Source organism: Anas platyrhynchos, chromosome 16 (assembly GCF_047663525.1).
Source record: "Anas platyrhynchos isolate ZD024472 breed Pekin duck chromosome 16, IASCAAS_PekinDuck_T2T, whole genome shotgun sequence".
NCBI classification, from domain to species: domain Eukaryota; kingdom Metazoa; phylum Chordata; class Aves; order Anseriformes; family Anatidae; genus Anas; species Anas platyrhynchos.
The window spans coordinates 5,319,108-5,340,576 of NC_092602.1; the positions used below are offsets into that span (position 1 = coordinate 5,319,108).

The window sequence follows — 21,469 nt, forward strand, 5'->3', positions numbered from 1 at the left end:
ACTTCAGAGACTTCATAAGAAGCAGATTCTTTTTGGAGCTAGTGTCACAATCCAGGACTCCAGACAAGGAAGATGAATTTCCCTTTTTAACCAACACCTCATTTACAGAATAACCTGCCTAAACCTTCCCGTTTCCAGGCATTCTGTCACTCTTCAGAAAAGGAAATGTAATTTTTCTTTCTGATCTCTACCAGATTACAATTTCCAAATTCATTATCCCAAGCAACTCAGTGGGGATGCTGGTAGGAGAAACCCCACATAAATCCCCTGACTCTTGATACGTCAAAAACTGGGGCTGGTGACGATGATTTCCGTGGCTGGTAGGGGGGGCTGCAGTGTTTTCTGAGTACCTGTGTTTTTCCAGGCTGCTTTCTGATCCCTTTCCAAAGACCTTTTCCCTAGTTCGGTCAACAACAGCTGCTAAACAGCTCCTCCCCGAGGGAGGAGAAAAGACATAACTGATTTACAAGAATAACTTAACGACGTTAAAACAAAACAGGACTGGTGCTAGTGGCAGCCTGGGAAGGGTCTGAAGGTGACAGCTGTCGGAGCGACACACTGAAGGCTTTGCACAACCATGTTTGCCCGTCGCTTGCCTTTGTGGAGGTCCAGCGCTACCTGCAAGCCGTGGCAGATGGGTCTCTCTCTGCGTCACGGCTGGGAGAGGTGCCAAGCCTGGAGCTGTAGAGGAGTCAACACAACAGCAGAGCAGGGGCAACAGGTCAGCATGCAGCAGAACCAAGTATTAGAAGATCTGGAAATGCCTGTTGTGAGAAGAGAAACCGAGAACCTCTTCCAAGAGCGGCCCGAGACTGGGAACCAGTATCTGGAAGATGCTTTGCTTCGAAGTTACCTGAAGGCACACCTTCCTCCCAAGGTCTGACGTGCATGTTTGTGTTTCTGTGCGTGTACACACGGCAGGTCTGGCTAGGTGACTGCTTAAGACTATGAATTGAACATTTCTTGGAGCCCTTTTGTGCCTTCAGTGTGTTTAACTGAGGGGAATTTACCAGCATTCTATAAAACTTGTTTTGTGTGAATCAGTGCAGGGGTGAAAAATACTCCCAGGACATAAACAGAAATAGAAAGGGCCTAGTGGACTCCTGTGACTGGCTTGGGTGTCGCACGGAGCGTTGTTAGATTGTCAGGGTGTGCATTTGTTAGCTGGTCACCCAGCATTAAAAAAAAAAAAAAAAATCAGAGAAAGGGAAAAACTGAGGTGCTTCCAAATTCTGCTGTGCTCTTCCACTTCCCTCTCACTAAGGAAGAGGTTTTTTTTTTTGAGGAACTTCCTTGCCAAAAGAATTCAGCTGTTGTCAGCTGAATGCAGAAGAGGATGGAAAGGCCCCTGGGGGTTTGCTTGTTCTCAGCAACTGACTTTTCTGAGGTGATTTTCAGAGTGACGGCTCTGTGCAGAGCTGCAGGGGTGCAGAGCAAGACCCCAAGCTGTGGGTCTCTGTTCTGTGAGCTTCGGGCCTGCAGGAAGCTGGGGGCTCGTTGCATCGGCTCTTCTCTGCCCTCACCCCCAGGACTGCAACTGCTTCTCCCTTGTCAAGGACCAGATCTCATGGGAGAATGATTTTGTCAAGGCCATTGTGGGAGACAGGAATGAGGCCTCCCTACACACCACTGTGGCCTTCTTGCTGAAAGAGAAGGTGAGAGAAAGGACAATACCTTTGGGCAACCACGAAGATCTTGCTCCTAATCTGCACCTTTGCAAGAAGCACGATTCAGATTTTCTGAAGAATGAAAAAGGTCAGCGCTGCTCTCCACTCGTTCCCCAAAGAGACACGATGGCTGCAAAATCTACCAGAAAATCATCAGAATCTCCCTTACGTTTCTGCGCATGGTCCCAGCGGGGCAGTGTTGCCTCACTGCTAAAAGGCAGAGCCCAGTCTCTGCTCTCTGCCCGAAGCACAGACGGAAGCATCCACTTCTTTTTCTGAGCATAGTGGTGGAGATATCTGTCGGTCTTTGATCCCTCTGTAAATAAGTCCTGTAATATAAAGGATCGTATGTTTGCACTCGTAGTGTGTTTTCACTATATCCATCCCTGGAACATCAAAGCAGTGGTTAGGGTGAGTGAGACCACCAGCAGATGCTGCAAGTTAGTGGCATCAGCCTTGAACCTCACGGTTTGCAGCTGCCTCCCCAGTATCCTGTTGTGTGGTTTTGGAGTGCCCCGGCTGTGGTGTGTTACATGCAGCAGTCACAAATGCAGGAACTCTGATTTTGTTCTCTTAACTTGGAAATAAACACATTCGCTTGGGCAACACAGTGGTTTGTAAGTGTGGTCAGGGCAAGAGCTCGCAACTAGACACTGTTTTTTTTTTGTTTTGTTTAGAAAATGTGGGTATGGAGGTAAAGAGACTGTTGGAGTGAGCTCACTGTAGCATGTTGACTAAGAGACCTGTTTGGAAAACTACTAGTCTTCTGCCCACAAAAAAAAATGCCAGCTAAAGAGTTCAAAGGTTCCTGTGCTTCAGGGATTAGTGAAATCCGTGTACCTTGGATACTTAGGTTGTGCTTGTAAAACAGCTTTCAAGTTGTTGCTACGATATGATAAGCCTTGGAGGCATATACCCACCCCAGCTGAACCTAGGGCAGGAGTGCTGTGTAAGCTCTACCAGTCTGACAGGGCTCATGCAGGCTTTTGGCTCGTGTTGTGGTTTCTGAGGCTGAGTATTTCAGCGTTCACCTGAAAGAATACTGCCTGGTCTGAGGATGGAGACTTCCAGAGCACCGACTGGACAGCGTGTGCTGGATCCTCATTACACACATTGAAAGGCAGAGCAATGAAAGAATCAATCACATGGGAAGGAGTTTAATGAAAAGTCAATGCAGAGGGGAAGCAGGGTTTGTATTTCATCAGCAGTACATTAATGTGTTTTATAATTGCACCATTTGGGCAGAGCAGCTATGGCATTCACCTCTGCAACTGCTGTACTGAGGAGGAAATGAGCATCTCGTGTGGTTTCAGAGAACAGCAAAAAATATTCCTCTCTTCAAAGTTAATCTTGATCAGGTGCCCCTGTGACACCCCATAACAGTCTTGGACATACTTTTGCTAACCAGAGTCCAACAGTGCTGGGGGCTGGGTCTCCTTGGCCTGGTTTTAATCAGCTGTAAGTTAGGCTATTTGCATCTAGGCAAGTTCACTGAGTTTCAGCCACAGTGAAGAGGAGCAAGCACCTGCAGGATATCTCTGTCACCTTAAAATAAGGATCTAAGGCTTGGAACAAATCACTTCTCTGCAGGTGCTGGTTTCTCTCCATTAACTACAGACAGACTACTCTGTCCAAGTCAGCCAAGCCTGGCCGAAACGAGGGCAGATGAATCCTTACCTAGGGATGTGAAAGAAGCTGGCTGCAGAGTGACAATCTGAATCTAGACACACCCTGTGCATGAGGCTGAAGCTCAGAGGATTGAGCTATCCCTCCTTTTCTGACCTGGTAAGGAGTTAACTACTGAGCCCCGCAGAAGTTTTCCTGTACAGATGAAGGCTTCCTGTTTTTGGCACCTTTTCCCCCAGCACTCTCATCCAGCAGTAAATCACAGAGTGATTTACTGAGGTTGGAAGGGACCTCTGGAGATCAGCTCATCCAGTCCCCTTGTTCATAAGCATCTGTGTGATTCTCAGCCCTGACACAAAAGCTCTTCTGTCTTGTGTAAAATCCAGAGATGTTGCCAGACGTAACTTGAAAAAATGATTTGGAGAAAAAAATGTGACAGCTGAGCACAGCTGTGCCAGCAGAAGCTAAGAGACAAGCTGTCCTGCTGCATTACCGAGTACAATGAGCCAAGTGGCAAGAGATCATTAGCACCCAGAACAATATGGCCAGTCTTTTGACTTTCCGATTAGAACCAAGGCTTCTTTCCTTCTAGGCGAGTGCCTAAAGGCTCTTGTTGCTTCACAGGTACTGGAGGAGGTGAGTCAGGACCTGGAGAGGTTTGGAAACCGTCTGCTCACCGAGGTCAAACCCCTGGGATGGGAATGCGAGTTGAATCCCCCTGTGTTTCGGCAGTACGATGCCTGGGGGCAGCGGGTGGATCACATCATCACCTGCTCGGCCTGGAAGAGGATGAAAGAGATTTCAGCAGAAGAGGGGCTGATTGCTGAGGCCTATGAGAGAAGATATTCCAACTGGAGGTAACTGGGGGAGAATGGGAGCAACTTGGTGCCCTGCTGGTTATTCTTAGCAGAGCGTATTCAGCATCTGGTGGGACTGAACTTCTTGTTGTATAATGGGTAACAGATGATGCACAGACAAAAGCACACCTACTGCTGTACTGAACAGCAGTGTCTGTCCACTGTAATGTTCCACATCAGCAATGATAAGCTGTAACTAATGGCCTACAGTTGATCATAATATTCTTTGATGCCACTTCCCTGATTCTGGGGCCTGGCACTTCCCTGCGCTGCTCCAGCTTTACATGCAGTAGTTGTAACACAGCCAAGGGTCTGGAATTGTACTTGCAATTTAATTGTATTCTGGTCTCTGGAGATAGACCCAGATTTTCTTATTTTTAAAAAGTACCCTTAATGTGCACCAGATGGCAAGCGATGCTTTCCATCCAGCCCCACGCTGGCAGTCCCTCGGGGACTGAGAAACTTCTGCTCCACTTCTGTTTTCCTCTCTGAAACAGTTCCTGCCCTCCTAGAAATGAGTAGGCTGATTCTAACCCATCTGGGCTGTATTTTTCCCCCTCTCTTCCTAGTCGAGATGTTTTATCCTCCTGCTGCTGAACTGCCACAAAACCTGTCTGTTTTCGCTCTTTCTTTCCTAGCCGTGTGCACCAGGCTGTCAAACTGTACTTGTTCTCAACCACCTCTGGAGGTTTCAACTGTCCACTGGCCATGACTGATGGAGCAGCCAAAGTCATTGAGGTACGGGCTCAGCTGGTCTCTGAGGACACAGCCCACGTCCTGGCAGCGCTGGGTAGAGGCAGGAGCACTGGCCGAGGATCTAGGAGAGCTGATCTGCCATCTGCCTCTGGACACGGCCCTTCCTCACTCTGTGACTCAGCTCTGTCTCCCACTGCCTGGCTTTCTCCTTTCTCTGCAAAGTCTGGGCACCCAGACTGACTTTTAGATTTACATACAGCACTGTGCACAGCGAGCCCTTTGCTGCACACGAAACCTGTAGCACTGCAGGCAGTTGGAAAGATGTCTATTGTTCCATACCTTTTTATTATTATTTTTTAAACTACAAGGCACAAAGACCTGGCTTTCCTGTCCCCTCCGTGAAGCAGCTGTTAAACATATTGGGCCAGATCCATACCTGGTGTAAATTAACCAACCTTGCAAGGCTTCCCCATCTGAAGATTTGGCTCTGCATTTTACTGACCCTTTGCACTCTGTAACTGGCTATGTAGGATGCAGAAAAAAGCTAAGCCTTGTGTAGCTAGCTCTGGGCATTCCAATTCAAAAAAAAAGAAAAAACACAAGGCAATTTACCTTTTCCTGCAGCTCTCTGGGTGCTGGTGACATCCAGTGTACACGACTGAATGCCTGTCCCCTGGCACTGTGCTGTTTTGAAAGCTGTGGGTCCAGCTGCAGAAGCTCAGGGGCAGGAGGGCTGCTCAGCATTGCCCTTTGTAACACGAGCCTGCACCTTCTGCCTGCACAGTATTCCAGCAGCCTCGTATGAGCCAGGAGGTTTCACAGACTGTTGGCAGGACCCTCAGATACACTGCAGCACAGTGCAGGATGTTTGGTGTCCCACTCTCCTGCTTGTGTACCATCCATTCTGAGCCTTGCGGGGATACTCGTAGGACACAACACTGTTAATTAAGGCAACTGTCTAATTTCATTTGTTTCGGTGTGACCTTTTTAATTTCTCTTCCCTCTCCCAAAACAGTCACTAGGTATGCCTGCATCCCTGAAAAATGCTTTTGACCATCTGACATCCCGGGACCCCAAGAAGTTCTGGACCTCTGGCCAGTGGATGACCGAGCGCAGGGGGGGCTCTGACGTGGGTACGTGTACTGAGGTGGGAAGCAACTGCAGCACCAGCTGGCACATTAGTGAGAACTGAGAAAGTGAAGGGTGTAGGGAGCTTTCAGAGCCAGGTGGCTGGTTTATGAATCTTCAGCAGAAGTCATCTCAATCATCTGCACAGCACTTTACCAACAAAAGGCCCAGCTTCTGTCCACTGATGTACACAGCACATGGCATGCAGGTAATCAGAGATTTGATCCTTGCTCAGATAACACGCTGACATTTAGCCCTGTAATCTAAACCTTGGGTAAGGCAATCAGGCCCATCCCAGCTGGGACTGAGGAAGCATTCCTGATCTTCAGCTTTGGTCCTTGGCAAATGATAGGAATAGCATGATGGGCTAGGAAACCTCAGAACTCCGTTGCAGAGACGGAAATGTGGAAAGGGAGTCACCTGCATGGGATGAAACTGCAGCTGGTTTCCTGGTGGGAGAAGTGAAAGAGTCAGCTGTGGAGGGAAAGAGACAGAGATGAGCATCATTGAAGGATTCATGATTCCTTAGCACCCTTTGTTGTTCTTGGCTATGGCAGCTCCTAAAGAAATTGAGGTTTTGGATTGCAAACCACAGTGCACTCTGCTTACAAAATGCTGCCCTTGCCATTGTTAGCCTGGAGCAATTGCTGGAAAGGCTTGCAGCTAAACAGGGCATATTTCCTTTCTAGTACTAAACTCTGGCTGCATTTCTTATCCACTGTCAGTGAAAGAGATTAGCAGCTAATCCATATTTCATCCGGATAGCAAGAGGTGACTTATAAAGAGCTGCTGCTTAAACTGAAAATCAGCATCGATTGATACAGAAGCTCCCATAAAGCCACGATCTTCTGTTCCTTTCCTGCAGCTAATGGCACGGAAACAGTGGCCAGAAAGCAGCCAGATGGCACGTATCGTCTGTATGGTTTTAAATGGTTTACATCGGCTGCTGATTCTGATGTGACATTAACCCTGGCCAGGATAGCAGATGCTGAAGGACATGTAAAACAGGTCTGTCGTGGGGTGGAATGTGCTGAAGGAGCAGGGGAACTTTTTACTTTCCTTTTTTCATTGTGACATCGTCCTCTTTGTGTGTCTTTTTAATGGCCCCAGGGTTCCAGTGGCCTGTCGCTGTTCTTCCTGAAGGTTCGAGATGAAGACAAGAAGCTGAACAATATCCGAGTGCAAAGGCTGAAAGACAAGTTGGGCACACGGCAGATGGCAACAGCAGAGCTGTGGCTGGATGGAGCTGAAGCAGAGCTGGTATGTAGGGCACCATTTCCATCTCCTCTTGGGGCTGGGCAGGTGTGGCATGGCAAACTGCTCATGGGGGTGTACAGCTGAAGAATTTCCTCTCATCCATGTCTGTGACTGACTGCCTGTTCCACAGAACCCTTCCCCAACAGGGCCCTGTATGGAGCAGAGCTCAGGAAAAATCTTGGGGAAGAAGAGGAAAAAAGTAATTCTGAGCTGGTCATTTCCCTAATCCAGTTGCCTTAGCCCAGCTGAGGGGTAGATCTGTGTGGCATGCAGGTAGGAACAAGCAGGCAGTGACCAGAACTGATCGTGCTGATAGTCTCCAAAGGCACCTCTCCAATCATGCCACAGACTTGGCTAAAACGAGGCAGCTGTATTTTAACACAAGCAGATCTTTCTGGTGCTGGAGAACAGAGAGAGGTGACGTGGATGTCCTGTACCTTTCTGCCTGCTGACACAAGTGTCACTAAGATAGACGTGCTTCAGCTTTGAGGCTGTGCCACAGGCTTACATCAACTTTTGTTCCTCTGTGGTTTCAGATCTCTGCAGAAGGTCGTGGAGTGGCCTCCATCTCCAACATGCTGAACATAACTCGGATCCACAACGTCATTGGTGCTGTAGCTTCCATGAGAAGGTGAAGGCAGCCTGGACCCCGCCCCCAGAGCTGGAGGAGCAGCACGTCAGGATAAGGGGAGATTGCAGTGCTTAGCATCACAGTTGCTTGTCATGTCGTGCTTTTATGGCACAGGGCTGGGAGCCAGCGGTGCTAGGTCACCTTTGGGTGACCTAGGCTGGTGTGCTGCAGCCCAGCAGGGTCCACCCAGTGGGGATGGCCGTAAGGGGAAGCTTAGAAGGAAGGTTGCTGGTCTAACTCCTTTCCCTGGCTGCATTCTCTCTAGGATGATCAGTCTGAGCAGGGAGTACGCCCTTAAGCGGGTTGTCTTCGGGAAGCTCCTCAAAGACCATCCCCTGCACATGCAGACAATAGCCCGGATGGAGGTAAGGTTTCCAGGAGCTGAACTGATTCTTCTGGTCAGGAAAGAGGGCAGGGATCCTCAGCTGCTTATGGGCACATTTAGGTTATCCTAAATTAGAATTACCTGGGAGCTATTCTGACAGGAGTGCTAAAGTTCATGCATGCATCCACTATGTCATGGCCTCTAAATTAAGTCATTTGCACTAGACCACAAGCATGACACCACAATCTCCTGAACTGCAGTTATCAGACTGTTTTCCAAGACTGGTGCACGCTCATCCTGGTAGCTCTTGCAGCAGGAGATCGGCTATTCTCAGTGGGCTTGATGAATTCCTGGGGGGAGGTCCATGAACTTTTAGTTCTGGGACAAATTTGTCTCCATGGTATACATGCACAGTGCTCAGCACAAGACACTGAGTTTGATTACAGCATCTAGACATAAATACCATCTAAAGAAATAATGGTTAGACAATGGGAGAGAGAGCAGTGTGAATTGGCACTCTGGCTCTGGGCTTTGAGAGGAATTTCACAGCCATAGCTCTCTGCAGAATGTCTCAGCTTTGCCTCAACACTGAGCCACAGCAGCCCACTAAACCCAGAGGACATGGGTGGCTTCCTCCCACTACCAAAACTTCAAAAAGAAGGCACACAGTTCTCCTCCTCTCATCCATCCAGGCACTATTTCTTCTTTTAACTGGTGTAACACAAATTCTTATCCTTGGGCTACATTAGGTTCATGCAAATATTTAAACCAGCATTTAAAACTCCTCTTGCAGGGGGGGCAAAGAGGGAAAGTGGTGTCACCCCAACAAGTGTCAAGCATAACTTAAAGCTCCAGCATCTCGTAGCCTGTGGCAGTCCATGGCCAGAACTCTTACCTCTGAAAGAAAGGCAAGAGCTGATGTAGTCCCAGAGCACATCATTACACACAGAGGCTACAAAGCTCATAGCTCAGTGCCGTCCAAATTGCAACTTGTCAGGGAAGCAAGAAATCTGTCAAAGACCTTGCAGATCTGGTGCTCGGAGACTGACCATCAGATGTGCAGCCTCATGTCCTTTATCCCTGAAAAGAATGGATTTATGATCTGGATACCTGAGAGGAGCTTTGATAAGGCTCCCATTAGGCTTAATTAAATGCCATTGTCCCTTTTCTCATAGTGGATTGCAGTGTACAAGAGAGGCAGCTCCAGATTGTTTCTAATATTTCATGCCTTATGCCTTGCTGATCTGTGGTCTTCGTCTCTGAAGCTGTGGTTTTGTACAGGGGGGGTTGCATTTTGCTCAGGTCCAAGCACTGTGCATCCCTTCCAGATAGTCTCATGGCACCTCAGCAAATCAGGCTGGAATCACAGTTCAAGACCCATGCCAATGAAGCTCCCCACTTCTCCACATGCAGGTGCAGACGCGGGGGGCTTTTCTTCTGCTCATGGAGATCGCTCGGCTGCTTGGACTTGCAGAAACCAACATGGCAAGTGAGCAAGACCAGCTTCTCTTGAGACTGCTTGTACCCGTTGCCAAGCTATACACTGGGAAGCAGGTATGGAGCAACCAGCTTGATTAGCCCAGAGTGGGGCTGGTGGCACGTTAGTAGCCATGGAGCTGGAAAGAGGCAGAATTAACACAGCCAACGAGAAGGGCAGCAATGGCATGGGGTACAGGCAGCGACCTCTGTCTGCAGGGCCTGCAGCTTGATAGCTACCCTGCAATTACTGCTGTGTGCTGAGGCTGGACTTTGTGAGTGGGGGACTCATCCCTCAGCTCCTAGGAAGGACTCAGCATGCCAGCTGCCTGGCAAGCAAGCCACAATCAGTCAGCTGGTGACAGCAGATAGAGCAAACGCTCTGTGAAGTACGCCACAGAGGAATGCTGCTGAGGCTTTTCTTACCTAGAGAGGACTGCAGCGAGACTCTCCTTGGATCTTCTCCCTGGGTCTGTCTGCTCCTGCAAGTCCTCACTCAGAGCTGCTCACTCTTCACTTCCCTCCCTTCATGTAATGAGCAACCTGGTCTAGTGAGAGGTGCTCCCGCCCTTGGCAGGGGGATGGAATTGGCTAATCTTTAAGGTCCCTTCAACCCAAACCATTCTGTGATTCTATGAACGAGCAACCTGCTTCAGCAAGGCAGTGGGATGCAGTCAGTCCCCTCCCAGCAGGACCTGCTGTGTGATACAGGAGGTTTCCAGCCACTCCTTCCCTTTGTGCAATGTGTATTATATTATATCAACTCTCTGCATTTTGCAGGCTTCTGCCACTGTTATCGAGGCAATGGAGTGTTTTGGAGGACAAGGTTACATGGAGGACACAGGCTTGCCGGTCATAGTTCGTGATACTCTGGTAAGAAAGCAGCAGAAAAAACTGGTTGTGTATCACCTAGTCCCCTGCATAGTCCTTTGTGGTTTCCTCCTAAAGGCACACTCAAAGAAAAACACACTCCTCCCCAGACTCACTGCAGGTGTTGCAGTTCTTTCTAGCTGCCTGAGCCCCATCACCACCAGGGAGGGGACATGATCCGTTCCTGGTGCTGGGGATCGTTTCCTAGTTCAGTAATGTAGCCAGGCCCCTCGCTCTCATCAGCAGTGCTTCTTCCCACTTGTGGAGAGACAAGAAATCTTTGGAGATTTCCCTGATAATCCCTTAACACTGCCCCAGCTCTTCATTGGCTCATGTTCCCCCTTATTTACTGAAGTTGCTCCAACAGGCTCCTTCTTGCTCTTACACAGTCTCTTCTGCCACCAGGTGCTGTCTATATGGGAGGGAACAACAAATATCCTGTCACTTGATGTCCTGAGATCCCTCACCAAGAGCCAAGGGCAGGTGATAGCTGTGTTCTTCTCCACAGTGCAGGTGAGCCCTTGTCAAAAGCACCAGTAAGCCTGATTTGTCTGATTTGTCTGAGTCTTATTTGGTGTCAGTGCTCTTGGCTGAGACTGCTGGAGAATGTGACCAAATTCAAAGCTTTAGACAAGTGTTCAGAAGGTGTTTTACAATTCTGCTCTTTAAATAGCACTTACAAAAGCAGAATGCAGGCAGTGTTTGTTTTGGGATTCTTGTGTGCTGGAAAAAAAAAAAAGGCAGGTAATTTTATTTCTATAGTAAAGAGTTTTGCATTGTCAGTGTTCTTCATGACAGATAACAATGTAAATGTATTTTTACTGTGATAGAATCAAAATAATGTAGTGTTGTGGTTTTTTGTTTGTTTTTTTAAACTGCAAAAACACCACAAGACTACTGAATATTAAACTTTCACTAGGCCTACCTACTGTAGCATGACTTTCTATTCTTATTCCCACTGAAAAGATGGAAAGAGCCAAAGGAATTCCTTTGCTGCCTCTTCAGATTTGCAGCTCTCTGCCTTTACCTACAGGCTGCTCTTTTAAAGGTTCCCAGATAACAGGCAGTCATGGAGAGTTCAAAGAAGCCCAGAATTTCCTGAAGGTAAATGAACATCATCTGGCTTGTTACATCCCATAAGGGGACGCAGGAATGAGGCTGGAAGGCATGATCACCATATCAGAGGGTATTCCTTCAGGGATTAGATTTTTAATGGAGACAGCAATTCAGAACTGTGTGAGCGCAGATACAGTGAGGGAATCATGAGCTGCTGGATTTCACTCCATGTAGCCTTCACTTTCTCATATTCTCCCCAAGAGAATTGAGAGGTCTGGGCCACTTCACTCCCTTCAGCATTGACTATTTGCTCTTTGAAGGTGATGGCACAAGCAGAGAGAGAGCAGAGATGATACCTGCATGGTGGCCTTGCCACTGCTCAAACTCAATTGTGCTGAAAGCCAAGACTTCAGTCTCCTTTCTTTCCCTGGGCGGTGAACATAGGAACAGGTACACGAAGGAAAACATAGTATATATAATGGATATTTTCATTATATATAGAGAGAGAATGATTTTTTTTTTTTAATAAGTAGATTTTACAAAACAAATAAAAAACTCTTACTGTGGTCTCTGGTGTATCCAGCAGATTACCCTATCCTATCCTATCCTATCCTATCCTATCCTATCCTATCCTATCCTATCCTATCCATCCATCAGGTCCTTCAAAAACACACTAACAAGAGCCTGACCCCTTCTCACCAGTGGCTGCAGTTGAGAATTTGTGTTACGTTTCACACCCACAGTTTAGCTGTATTCTGCACAGCCCACCTCTCTGACCTCCAGAGATGTCCTCTTACCATCCTCTCGTGCAACTTTTGTTAAAGGAAAAATACCTCAAGCAATTTGACTACCAAACATGAAAGCCAAAGCTGCTCATAAGCAGGACTAATGAGCGTACCCACTAATTAAAAAGCCAACTGGTCCAGCTGTTGGTAAAAAGCAGTTTAATCTGACACTGAGGGTAATGGAGTAGAGAAGGAAAGGAGGGGGTGGTAGGCTCTAAAAATAACTTGGAAAGAAGCCGGCTTCCTCAGGCTTATGCTTCTACTAATTTAAACCAATTCCCCACAAAGGTGCCGTACTGCAGTCCTACAAGCACCCTCCTGGTGCAGCTAAGAGGGTCCTTAACTGGATAACCAGAGAAGCACTAAAGAACTCAGCAACACGATTCAGAGCAAGTAATTGCACAGCAGTAACACCAAGTGTTGAGCTTTATTAATTAGCAAGCTCATCATTGCTCTGGTGCTCCAACAAATCACGCTAAGATGATCACCGTGTGGTGGAGGAGTGAGCACTGACTGAAGGTCCTCAAATGCCATTAATGCCACTGCATTTTCTGTTCGTGTCACCCTTGGGCTGCCTCCATTTCCACGGAGTGTGGGAACAGAGTGACTGGAAGTGGCTGGGGCTCAGAGAGCTGTGCGATGCCCTGCTTCTGGATGTAGCAGATCATACGTGGCAAACGTAACCTCGGCACGTCAGAAACCTTCAGCAGCCAGCACTGGAGGTGCCAGCTGGGAGGTATTTCTGCATAGTGCCTCTGTAGCATCAGGCAGGACCCTGCTGAGCTTCTCCACCAGAATCAGGATGTCGTTCTCAGGTGATAAACAACCTCATTTTGAGCTCCAGGTGTCCAAATTCTTTTGGTCTCTGGGAGTCTGGCTCGTTTTGAAACATCCTTCCCATGCCCATCTAGTGAGGAAATCATTTAGCCCTTCATAAAGGGATTTTTACTGTTCCAATCCATTTTCTTTTTATTGATGCACACAAAACTTAGTACAATTCACTTTATGTTTGTCCCCTCAAGGTTCTCAGTTTGCAGAATTTGTGCCCAGTGACAGAGACTTCTTTGGAGAAAGTGGCATTAGTACTTAGTGCAGCATAGTTCTTTGCTCTCTGAAGGAATCCAGTGTTATAATTAGCTATAGGAAAAGGGAAGAACAGAGACCTTTCTCATTTTTGCACAGCATAATTATGAGAATCTGAATTTTTAGGGTAAGCTTCTTACAAACCACCCTGTCCAGAGGTCTGCAAGGTCTCAGGGAGTTTCAGGTGGATACTGCACGGGGGGAGTCATTTTATGTTAGACTAAGATTTTATTAGCTGGAATTTTGAGCCAGAGCATTGCCTGTACTCTCGAATCCTATTACAGCCTGAAAAGTGATGCTAAAATAGCACTGGGGAATTCTTTGATTATTGCATTTTAATAATTTTAGATTAAATTTGGTCACATCACAGTTCTTTCTGAATTGCCAGTCCTGCGGGCATCTTGCAGAGCTCAGAATTAACTGCCTGCTGCATCAGCAATGACTGCGTGGGGCTGAAACTATCTGTAAATCGGACATGCAATCCGAGTCACGTGGTAATGTTTTTAGGTCCTTTTCAGACCATAACCACAATTTTAGCACAGCAGGAAATAAATGTAGGTTATTAAAGCGAGACTACATTATTTGCTCAAAACAATAACATGAGACTTGTGCTTCTAGCCCCGTTTTGGATGTTCTCCCTGTTGCTGTGTTTTTAAGTATTGGTGATTATTCTTCAAGTAAAAACTGCTCTGACGATCTTGCTTGGTAGTGAGAGCAAAGAAACGAGTGGCAGCTTAAACATTCCTCAGTGATAACCTGAAGGAACCAGACGTATTGGCACTCTGAAGCTCTTTCTCTCTGCTGACTGCAGTCAGAAAAGAACCGTACAAGTGGCACGCGGGGGCTGTGTGCCCGTGCCTCCCCTCAGCTATGCCCTACAGGTGCTGGAGCAGATCAACCCACAGGAGAGCAAGCCAGAATTTGCTTCTGCCTCAGACATCATCCCTGAAGCAGCTCTCTATCTAGTCTCTCACTTTCCAAGGCAGTGGAGGATGTGCAAAAACCCAGCTCGGTCTTTCAGAAGATTCAGAGCTTTTGGTTAGGAGAAAAAAAGAGTGATCTGAAAAAAAAAAAAAAAAGAAGTGTAAATTATGGGAGAGCAAAGACAATGCAATTATTATTATTATTATTTTTTCTTCTAAGGTTAAAATGATGCTTTATATTCCTGGTCTACACTGCCAGGTCTTTAAGCCTTACAAACCAAGGCCGTGTAGGATGTAGCTGTTTGCACACCCCAGCACGCGGCTGCTGGTGGAGGCACGTATGTGGTTGCTGTGCTTTGCCTGTGTGATGCTGGCTTCCACCCAAGCTGCTGGGAATCTGTTTATGCCTTTGGGGTCTTTGATCCTTGCTGGCAACAAGCTCCGAGCTGCTTTTAAAACATCTTATTAGCATTCTGTGGGTTTGGAGGGTTCTTTGGACTTTATCTTGGCACCAGACCCAACCGCTTTACTGATGATGTTTTCGTATTCGTCCAGCATATGCTGTGAGTATTTGTGTGCAGCTTTGCCTGGAGCACAGAATAGCAACCATTGAGGATTGTGTTCTCCTTGTATTAATAGTCAGAAAATACAGGGCAATGGCTGGGTAGCTGTCACACACAGCCGTGTTACAGAAAGCAAAGCTGGGTTCGGCTTGTGTGGGCAGAGTCCTACGGTGCAAATAAGCTGTACGAGCAAGGGGAGCTGCACGTTCACTTCAGTACTAAAAAATCAGAAATCAGTTCTGTGCTGCAGCTCCTTGCAGGCTTTAGCTCATAAACAGCCTTCAAATGAGACGAACAAAAAGCACCCCCTACCACCCGCTCCTTAAATACGCACGCAGCCCTGCTCCAGGTAAACCTTCAGCCTTCCTGCAGCGAGATCTGAGCGTTGTGGAGGTGCCAGCACAGCACAGCCAGTTTGGGGCTGAGCTCACAGCCAAAGCCAGCGCTGCCCACAGGTGGGCACCCACCCTGCCAAACACTCGTGGCCCTGAGGGATGCAGGGGCCAGAGGTTTGTGGGTGCGAGCTGGCTGCTTTCCAGCCTGCGTGGCTTCAGCGAGATCGGGCTTTCACCCAAGGCTGGCAGCCCCAAGCAAAAAGTACGCTCTTTTTTGGGCTCGTGAGGGCTCAGCACTGCCATGTGGGAATCACAGGTTTAGGGCTAGCCTCTGCAGGACACATCCAGGCAGCCACGGGCATGCTGTGTTGTGAAACAAGGACTATTTTAGGTTCTCTCGGCAGACACTCACTTGTGCTCACAAGGCACATGGGATGCTGGGGAAACAGCAGCTTAGCCCAGCCACCAGAAGGGAGCCAGACCGGTTCACAGACAGGGAAAAGCTCCTTTTAATCTGAGTTTTCCTATCTCTAGCATCTTAGTGGGAGTGAAAATATAAAAAGAGGGGAGGTCACACATAATTAACCTGGTAATACCCACCTGATAATAGCCCGCACATTAATAACCTGACACAGGTGTGCAGTTAGAGAGAAGTGGGGATGTCAGCTGGTCCCCACATGCAGCTGGAAGGCCAGCACGGCTGGGCCTGGCTCACAGGAACTCACTATTTTCGGGGCAAGGCTCTGAGTTTCCTTTTGGCAGCGTCCCCTTTCCTGCTGAGCTGGGCTCTGGCCACTCCACCTATGGCAGCGTGAGCTGCAGCCACCTCAACGTAAGCCTTTTGTTAATATCCTGCTGGGTGTGCTTGGGGTTCCACCAGCCTCGTTTCCTTGCAGAAGGTAAATATGCTGTAATTTTTCCTGTGATTGTTTTCTTTGCAGAAAAAAATTGAGCTGGCTTCGAGCACTGCAGAACTGGAACCCGCGGTGAAGCAAATGCAGGCTGCCATCAGCCGTCTCACCCAGTTCATCCAAGGAGCTGGTTCGAAGGAGGCAATGACCATGGAGCTGGCTGCAAGAGACTTCTCTTACTCCCTAGCAAGGATCTATGCAGGTAGTGGGAAAGACAGAAATGATGGATTTCAGACCAGGAAAGGGCCAGGGATCAGTCCTAGAGTGTCGTGGCTTCACACACTCAGAGGTGAAGAGTGGAGTTTTAAAGCAAGCTTGGTCCCTGCCTTTCAGATGGAGGCAGCTCAGCCTGACAAGTGCTGTTGAGCAGTAACCACCCCCCTCTTTCCATGAGGCTTTTCTGGTTCAGCTGGAGCCCAGGATCACTTACATCTCACGTTTTTCCACAGGAGCTCTTTTAATTGAACACGCATCTCGGCCTGACGCCTCTGCTGAAGACATCTCTGCTGCTCGAAGGTAAGCGAAGAGCTGCCCTATCCCAAACCATTCCAGATCATCTCTTGCGCGATGCAGCAGGTGTTGCTCTGCCTCTCTGAGCGACCTGAACGTCTGCCCTGGGGAGATCCAAACTCCATCCCCTGGATGGAGACAAACAGCATGCTGCCTGGTTACCGGCAGCGTTGCTGCTTTTCCCTGCCATGGGCAATCTCCGTGCTCCAGCGATGGGAAGGATCCAAACTGGGCAGACCTCGAGCTGAGAGCAGCACTGTCTGTTTACCAGGGCTCAGGTAACTGCTTGCGTTCTCTGTTCAGGTGGTGCAACCAGGAACTGTGCCCTGTGGCCACGGAGTTCAAGAACAGAAGCTACGAGGCTGAGGAATCGCTCATGGACAGCTCCCTGGTGTACGGCAGCCCCCCCAGCACCAGCAGGCTGTGACTCGGCACAGGTAACTGGAAAGTTGTGCCAGCCTTGCCAGGGCAGGCTGGCAGTGGTATTCAGGGCAGGCTGAAATGGCCGTGGTGAGCTGCTGGATACAGAAACTCCCATCTTCAGGGTGGCAGCGGCTGGGTCTACACCTGAGTGTTTGGTGCAGGGGTGCAGCTTTGAAATCAACTCCTGTAGTGCCCCCCCTTGCCGCACTTTGGCTGGGTTCGCCAAGTTGTTTTACCACCCGCAAACTGTATTCCTTTGGGAAGGAAGGAAGCTGAAAGCTCTGCTCTGGCACTGAGCACGCTCCAACCCCCAGCTGAAACAGCCGCTTGGCTGCGATCCCAAAGCAGACACCTCAGACAGCCACAAATTACAGGTATGGTGAGGATATTCCGCCCCGGGGCCAGACCAAATCCTTCTGAACTAAACCCACAACTGCACCCACTGCTCCAGGCTGAATTCCCCTGCTTTTGCACTGAATTACTTGCTAATGCAGACGCAACCAGTGAAATTCAGTCAGAGATGCTGAAATGTTCTGTGTTTTAGACAAATACTGAGTGATCAAATCAAATCATTATCAAATGCGGATAATGCCTTGAAGCAGCAGCTCAAGTAAAAACTGGCACTTTTTAAAGACAAGCAACCAAAATCAAAATGAAAAATATTTAAGCCGATTAAATGCAGAAAGCCACCATTTTTTCTTGTTCACCACCTTGCTTTCCAATATTGCACGTGCTCTTCCACCCTGGCACCTGCCAGGGATGACGTTTCTGCCAGGGCAGCCTCTGCTGCCCACCTTGGTGGTGCAGAAGTGGCTCCATGTGCAGCAGAGGGCATCTCCCATCATACAAACAACTTCAATGAGAAGTCGTTTCCATTTTCCTAATCTCACCTCGCTAAGGCTACCGTTAATTGAGCTGGTAATTGACTAGTCCAGCTTGTGCTTTGGATTTTTCCTTTTACATTGTACTTTGTTCCAAACAAGCTTTGCTTTACTTTAAAATAACCTGATGTAGAGGCTTTACCTTCATGTCTGATGTTGGGCACCTCGTCCCTGCTAACTGAGCTCCACTGTCAGCCACGATGGGCAAGAAAGACGTTCTCGCTCTGTTGCATTTCAAACATCACGGCAATTTGGTGTTTGCAGCTTCATAAGCGGTCAGCATCAACACCAACGCTGCTGTGCAAAACCGCTCTACAAACATCCTGGGGAGGAGATCATCTCAATTACATCACTTAGATTGTATCAACAGTGCACAAGTTGGTACCAAAATTAAAGAAAAAAAACACTTTTGACCTCTTATTCATTTCCTATGTGTATGTCATAATGATGCTGCAATTTACTGACATAAATTCTGACGTAAGTTTTAGACTGAAATCCAGTACTGCTCCACCAAAGCAAACATCTGGCTGTTATCGACTGCATGCTTCTCTTCACACGCAGCACGTCAGTCTGCCTGTGTGGTATTACCCCGATGACTAAAAGTTTAATCAGAAAGTTGATAATAACAAGAGAAACAATAGAGCGAAGACAATGGGGATACGTAGCTGCGAAGTGCCACCGGCAGCCAGGAAGAGAGTGGGAAGAGAGAAGGGAGCTGGTTGCTGAGCACGAGTCACCAACATTTTACAGAGACCAAAACTTGTAGATGCAGAGGACCTGAAGCCACCTCCAGGGAGCAGGAGCACAGGCAGAGCAGTGACGGGAAGCAGAGGGCTGTGGTGGACAGGGAAGGAGCACCCAGGGGCTCTGTCTGTCCTCAGGCAGGGCCAAGCACAGCGCTGAGCCACGGGAGCTTCCCTCGAGTCACACAGGTGACAGCCAGGGCAGCACCGAAGGGCTTCTCACTGCATCGCTCCTCTGCGTCTGCTTTGTGTGCAGCCAGGTGGATAAATAACACTTGGGCTGGGAAAACCTCAGGTGGATTTCAGGTATTTATTTGAACGCTGGAAGTTACTTTTTCCCAATTTGTGAGCTATAATTTGCCTAAAAATAAACCCCACGAAGAGGGAGCCCTGCAAGTGCGCCAATACAGAAAACACAAAGGACTGTAAAATTGCCACTGTGTAGGAAATGACAAATTTATTAAGATCTAAATATTCACTCTGAGGCTACAGCAGAATAAATGCTGTTACAAACAAATAAGCACTAGGGTCTAACACTTTGTGCTGATGCTAAACAGCTCTCTGTGCTCATGGGCGTGCCTGTTTTAAAACATTTCATGTTCTTGAAGTTATTAATCAAGACTTCAGATGCCATTTTAATACAAATTCCACCAAAAAAAAAATTTACAATCAAATGCATCACCTGTTGCCACTGCAAGGTAAAAATCATTTCATAGCAACTATGGGAAATCAGTTTAAAAAATGTTTGTTAAATAGTAAGATAAAACTTTAGCAGCATTTAAAAAATTTTGAAAGTTGAAGAGTACGGCAGCCTTCGATCCCGAAATGCAACAATCTGAGCTCCAATGCCTGTGTTATGAGTGTAAAATGAGGAGATAGGAACCTGTTATCCCTCTGCCCCAAAAATGGCATTTCCTTGTGGTGTGGGGTCAGGTTTGCACAGAGGGGGCTCTATTTAAAGGCTCCATCTCTGTTTCTGCTGGTGGATTCCCTGCTTAACAAAGAACTGAGTTGAATTGGAATAATAATAATAAAAATCATTAAAAATATTGCAAACCAGAAACTTCACGTGCCCTGGCTTCAGCAATCTGTCTGGCTGTGAGGGTACAGGGTGGGAGCATCGCCCGCGCGTCCTTCAGAGCAAAACCCAGCAGCAGGAGCAACCGCGGCTCCTCGCAGCTCCTCGCCCGTCTGTGGGCGCTGCACGAGCAGGAGCTGCATTTGCTCACATTCCTTGTTCAGCTCGGAGCCTAAATCGCTGTTTTTGCTTTCTAAGCACAACAGGTAACCCCGTGTAATTCTCTTGCAATTCCCAAGCGCTGCCAAACCTGGCTGAGGGCAGCTCTGAAGCTGCTGTAAAACCCGATGGGGCCCCTGCGCGTGAGCGAGCCCAGAGCACCGACCTCCCCTCGGCAGCGTCTGAGCCACGTCTCTGCGTCCCCTTCCAGCACAGCACAACTCGACGCCGCCTCGTAACCACCTCTGGACCCCGTTTCCTCAATTCCTTGTGCTGAGTAACTCAGGACCTACTAGAGGGACAGTTACAGAACCACAAAGATCCGGACCCCCCGGATCTGCTCCGTGACCTCAGCATCAGCTCAGCGCTCCTGCAGGCGGCTGTTCCCGTCGCAACCTCAGCTCCAAACCTTCTCCAGGCCTGGACCCCATCCCGCCCCGGCAGCCCCTCGTGCTCCTCCACAGCCTCTTCCCCTTCACTCCTGGAGGAAGAGCTTTCAGCTTTTCACCCCCTGTGCTCACCCTCCTGTAGGATGAAGCTGTGCCCAGCCTGCAGCATCGCTGCTGCCCACCCCCTCTTGCTGCTGGGCTCGCTGCCGTCCTGCCTGTGGCCGGGGGGCGTTCAAAGGGATCGGTTTTTCCCTCACCCCCAGCAGATATAAGCTGCTCGCAGGGCCTGTGCAGGAGGAGGTCGTTTTAAGAAAACCACAGCAGGGCAGCCAGCACCGAAGCCGCGCGCTGTGACAGCCGCTCTGCCCTCCCTTTGGGTTTTCGGGCTGTTTCAGAGCTGGAACAAAAGAAAAGAGGAAAGGATGCTCGTTAGGAAGAATCGATCACTGGAAATGCCGCTTGGGTGCTCCCCTCACAGAGCTGCCAGGTGATGCTGCTGGCTCCGCTACGGGGAAGGTAAAAGTCCTCCGACTCCCGCGCAGGACTCACGGGGTTCAGGGTTTGCTCCACGTTTCTTTAATGGGGACATCCGAGAAGCGCCGTGCCCAGGGCTGAGCAGTGGCACGCACGCAGCCTGCAGCCACTGTGCTGGAGGAATGGGTCACTGAAAAAGCACTCAGAAGGAACTCAAGTGTGAAAGGAGCTATATGAAATCAAACGCTGGTGTGTAATTGAAAACCCGCTGTTCCTTTGCATGTTCTGAATAATGCAAAAACATTCTCTATACCTTTTTTTTTCTTCTACTTCTTGAAGCTGAAAATACTACCACCAGCTGTGCTCACAGCTCTGCCCAGAACCTGCAGTTTTATTTGATTAAATAAATACCTTCAGATTATAAAGCAATTGTGCACAACATCTTGTGACTAGAACAGGCCTGCCCCAAAATAGCTCGCAGTTGCTCAAGAAGCTCTTCAGCCTTCCTGAGAATTCAGGACAAATCCTCTCCCTCGACTTAAAATATGTAAGAAGCGATGAGGATGAGCTCATGTGATGGAAGTGCCTGCAGCCACGCTGCTGAAACAGCCAAACAGCCCTAG

At 48.4% G+C, this 21,469-nt stretch overlaps 1 protein-coding gene across 10 annotated transcripts; it reads left to right on the top strand.

Moving 5' to 3' along the window:
• The first annotated feature begins 397 nt into the window (after window positions 1-397).
• LOC101794959 (acyl-CoA dehydrogenase family member 11) lies at window positions 398-21,275 on the top strand. 10 transcript variants are annotated; one of them, XM_072024445.1, is made up of 15 exons: window positions 398-877; window positions 3,918-4,150; window positions 4,789-4,888; window positions 5,862-5,979; window positions 6,840-6,982; window positions 7,085-7,234; window positions 7,768-7,862; window positions 8,128-8,227; window positions 9,601-9,741; window positions 10,444-10,536; window positions 10,939-11,046; window positions 16,220-16,391; window positions 16,639-16,705; window positions 17,003-17,136; window positions 20,064-21,275. In XM_072024445.1, exons 1-14 carry the CDS (start codon window positions 578-580, stop codon window positions 17,124-17,126), a joined length of 1,944 nt encoding a protein of 647 aa, XP_071880546.1. In that variant the 5' UTR covers window positions 398-577; the 3' UTR covers window positions 17,127-17,136; window positions 20,064-21,275. The 10 variants fall into 10 exon arrangements, with proteins under 10 accessions (XP_071880546.1, XP_071880548.1, XP_038043309.1 ...); XM_072024447.1 differs by having other exon boundaries at window positions 20,195-21,275; XM_038187381.2 differs by lacking the exon at window positions 20,064-21,275 and adding an exon at window positions 18,889-20,014.
• Window positions 21,276-21,469: the final 194 nt, after the last annotated feature.

Coding starts and splice junctions, on each gene's coding strand:
- LOC101794959 (XM_072024445.1), top strand. CDS start 578: ATGTTTGCCCGTCGCTTGCCTTTGTGGAGGTCCAGCGCTACCTGCAAG. Junction 878..3,917: donor AGGCACACCTTCCTCCCAAG/GTCTGACGTGCA, acceptor GTTGCTTCACAG/GTACTGGAGGAGGTGAGTCA. Junction 11,047..16,219: donor TGTTCTTCTCCACAGTGCAG/GTGAGCCCTTGT, acceptor TTTTCTTTGCAG/AAAAAAATTGAGCTGGCTTC.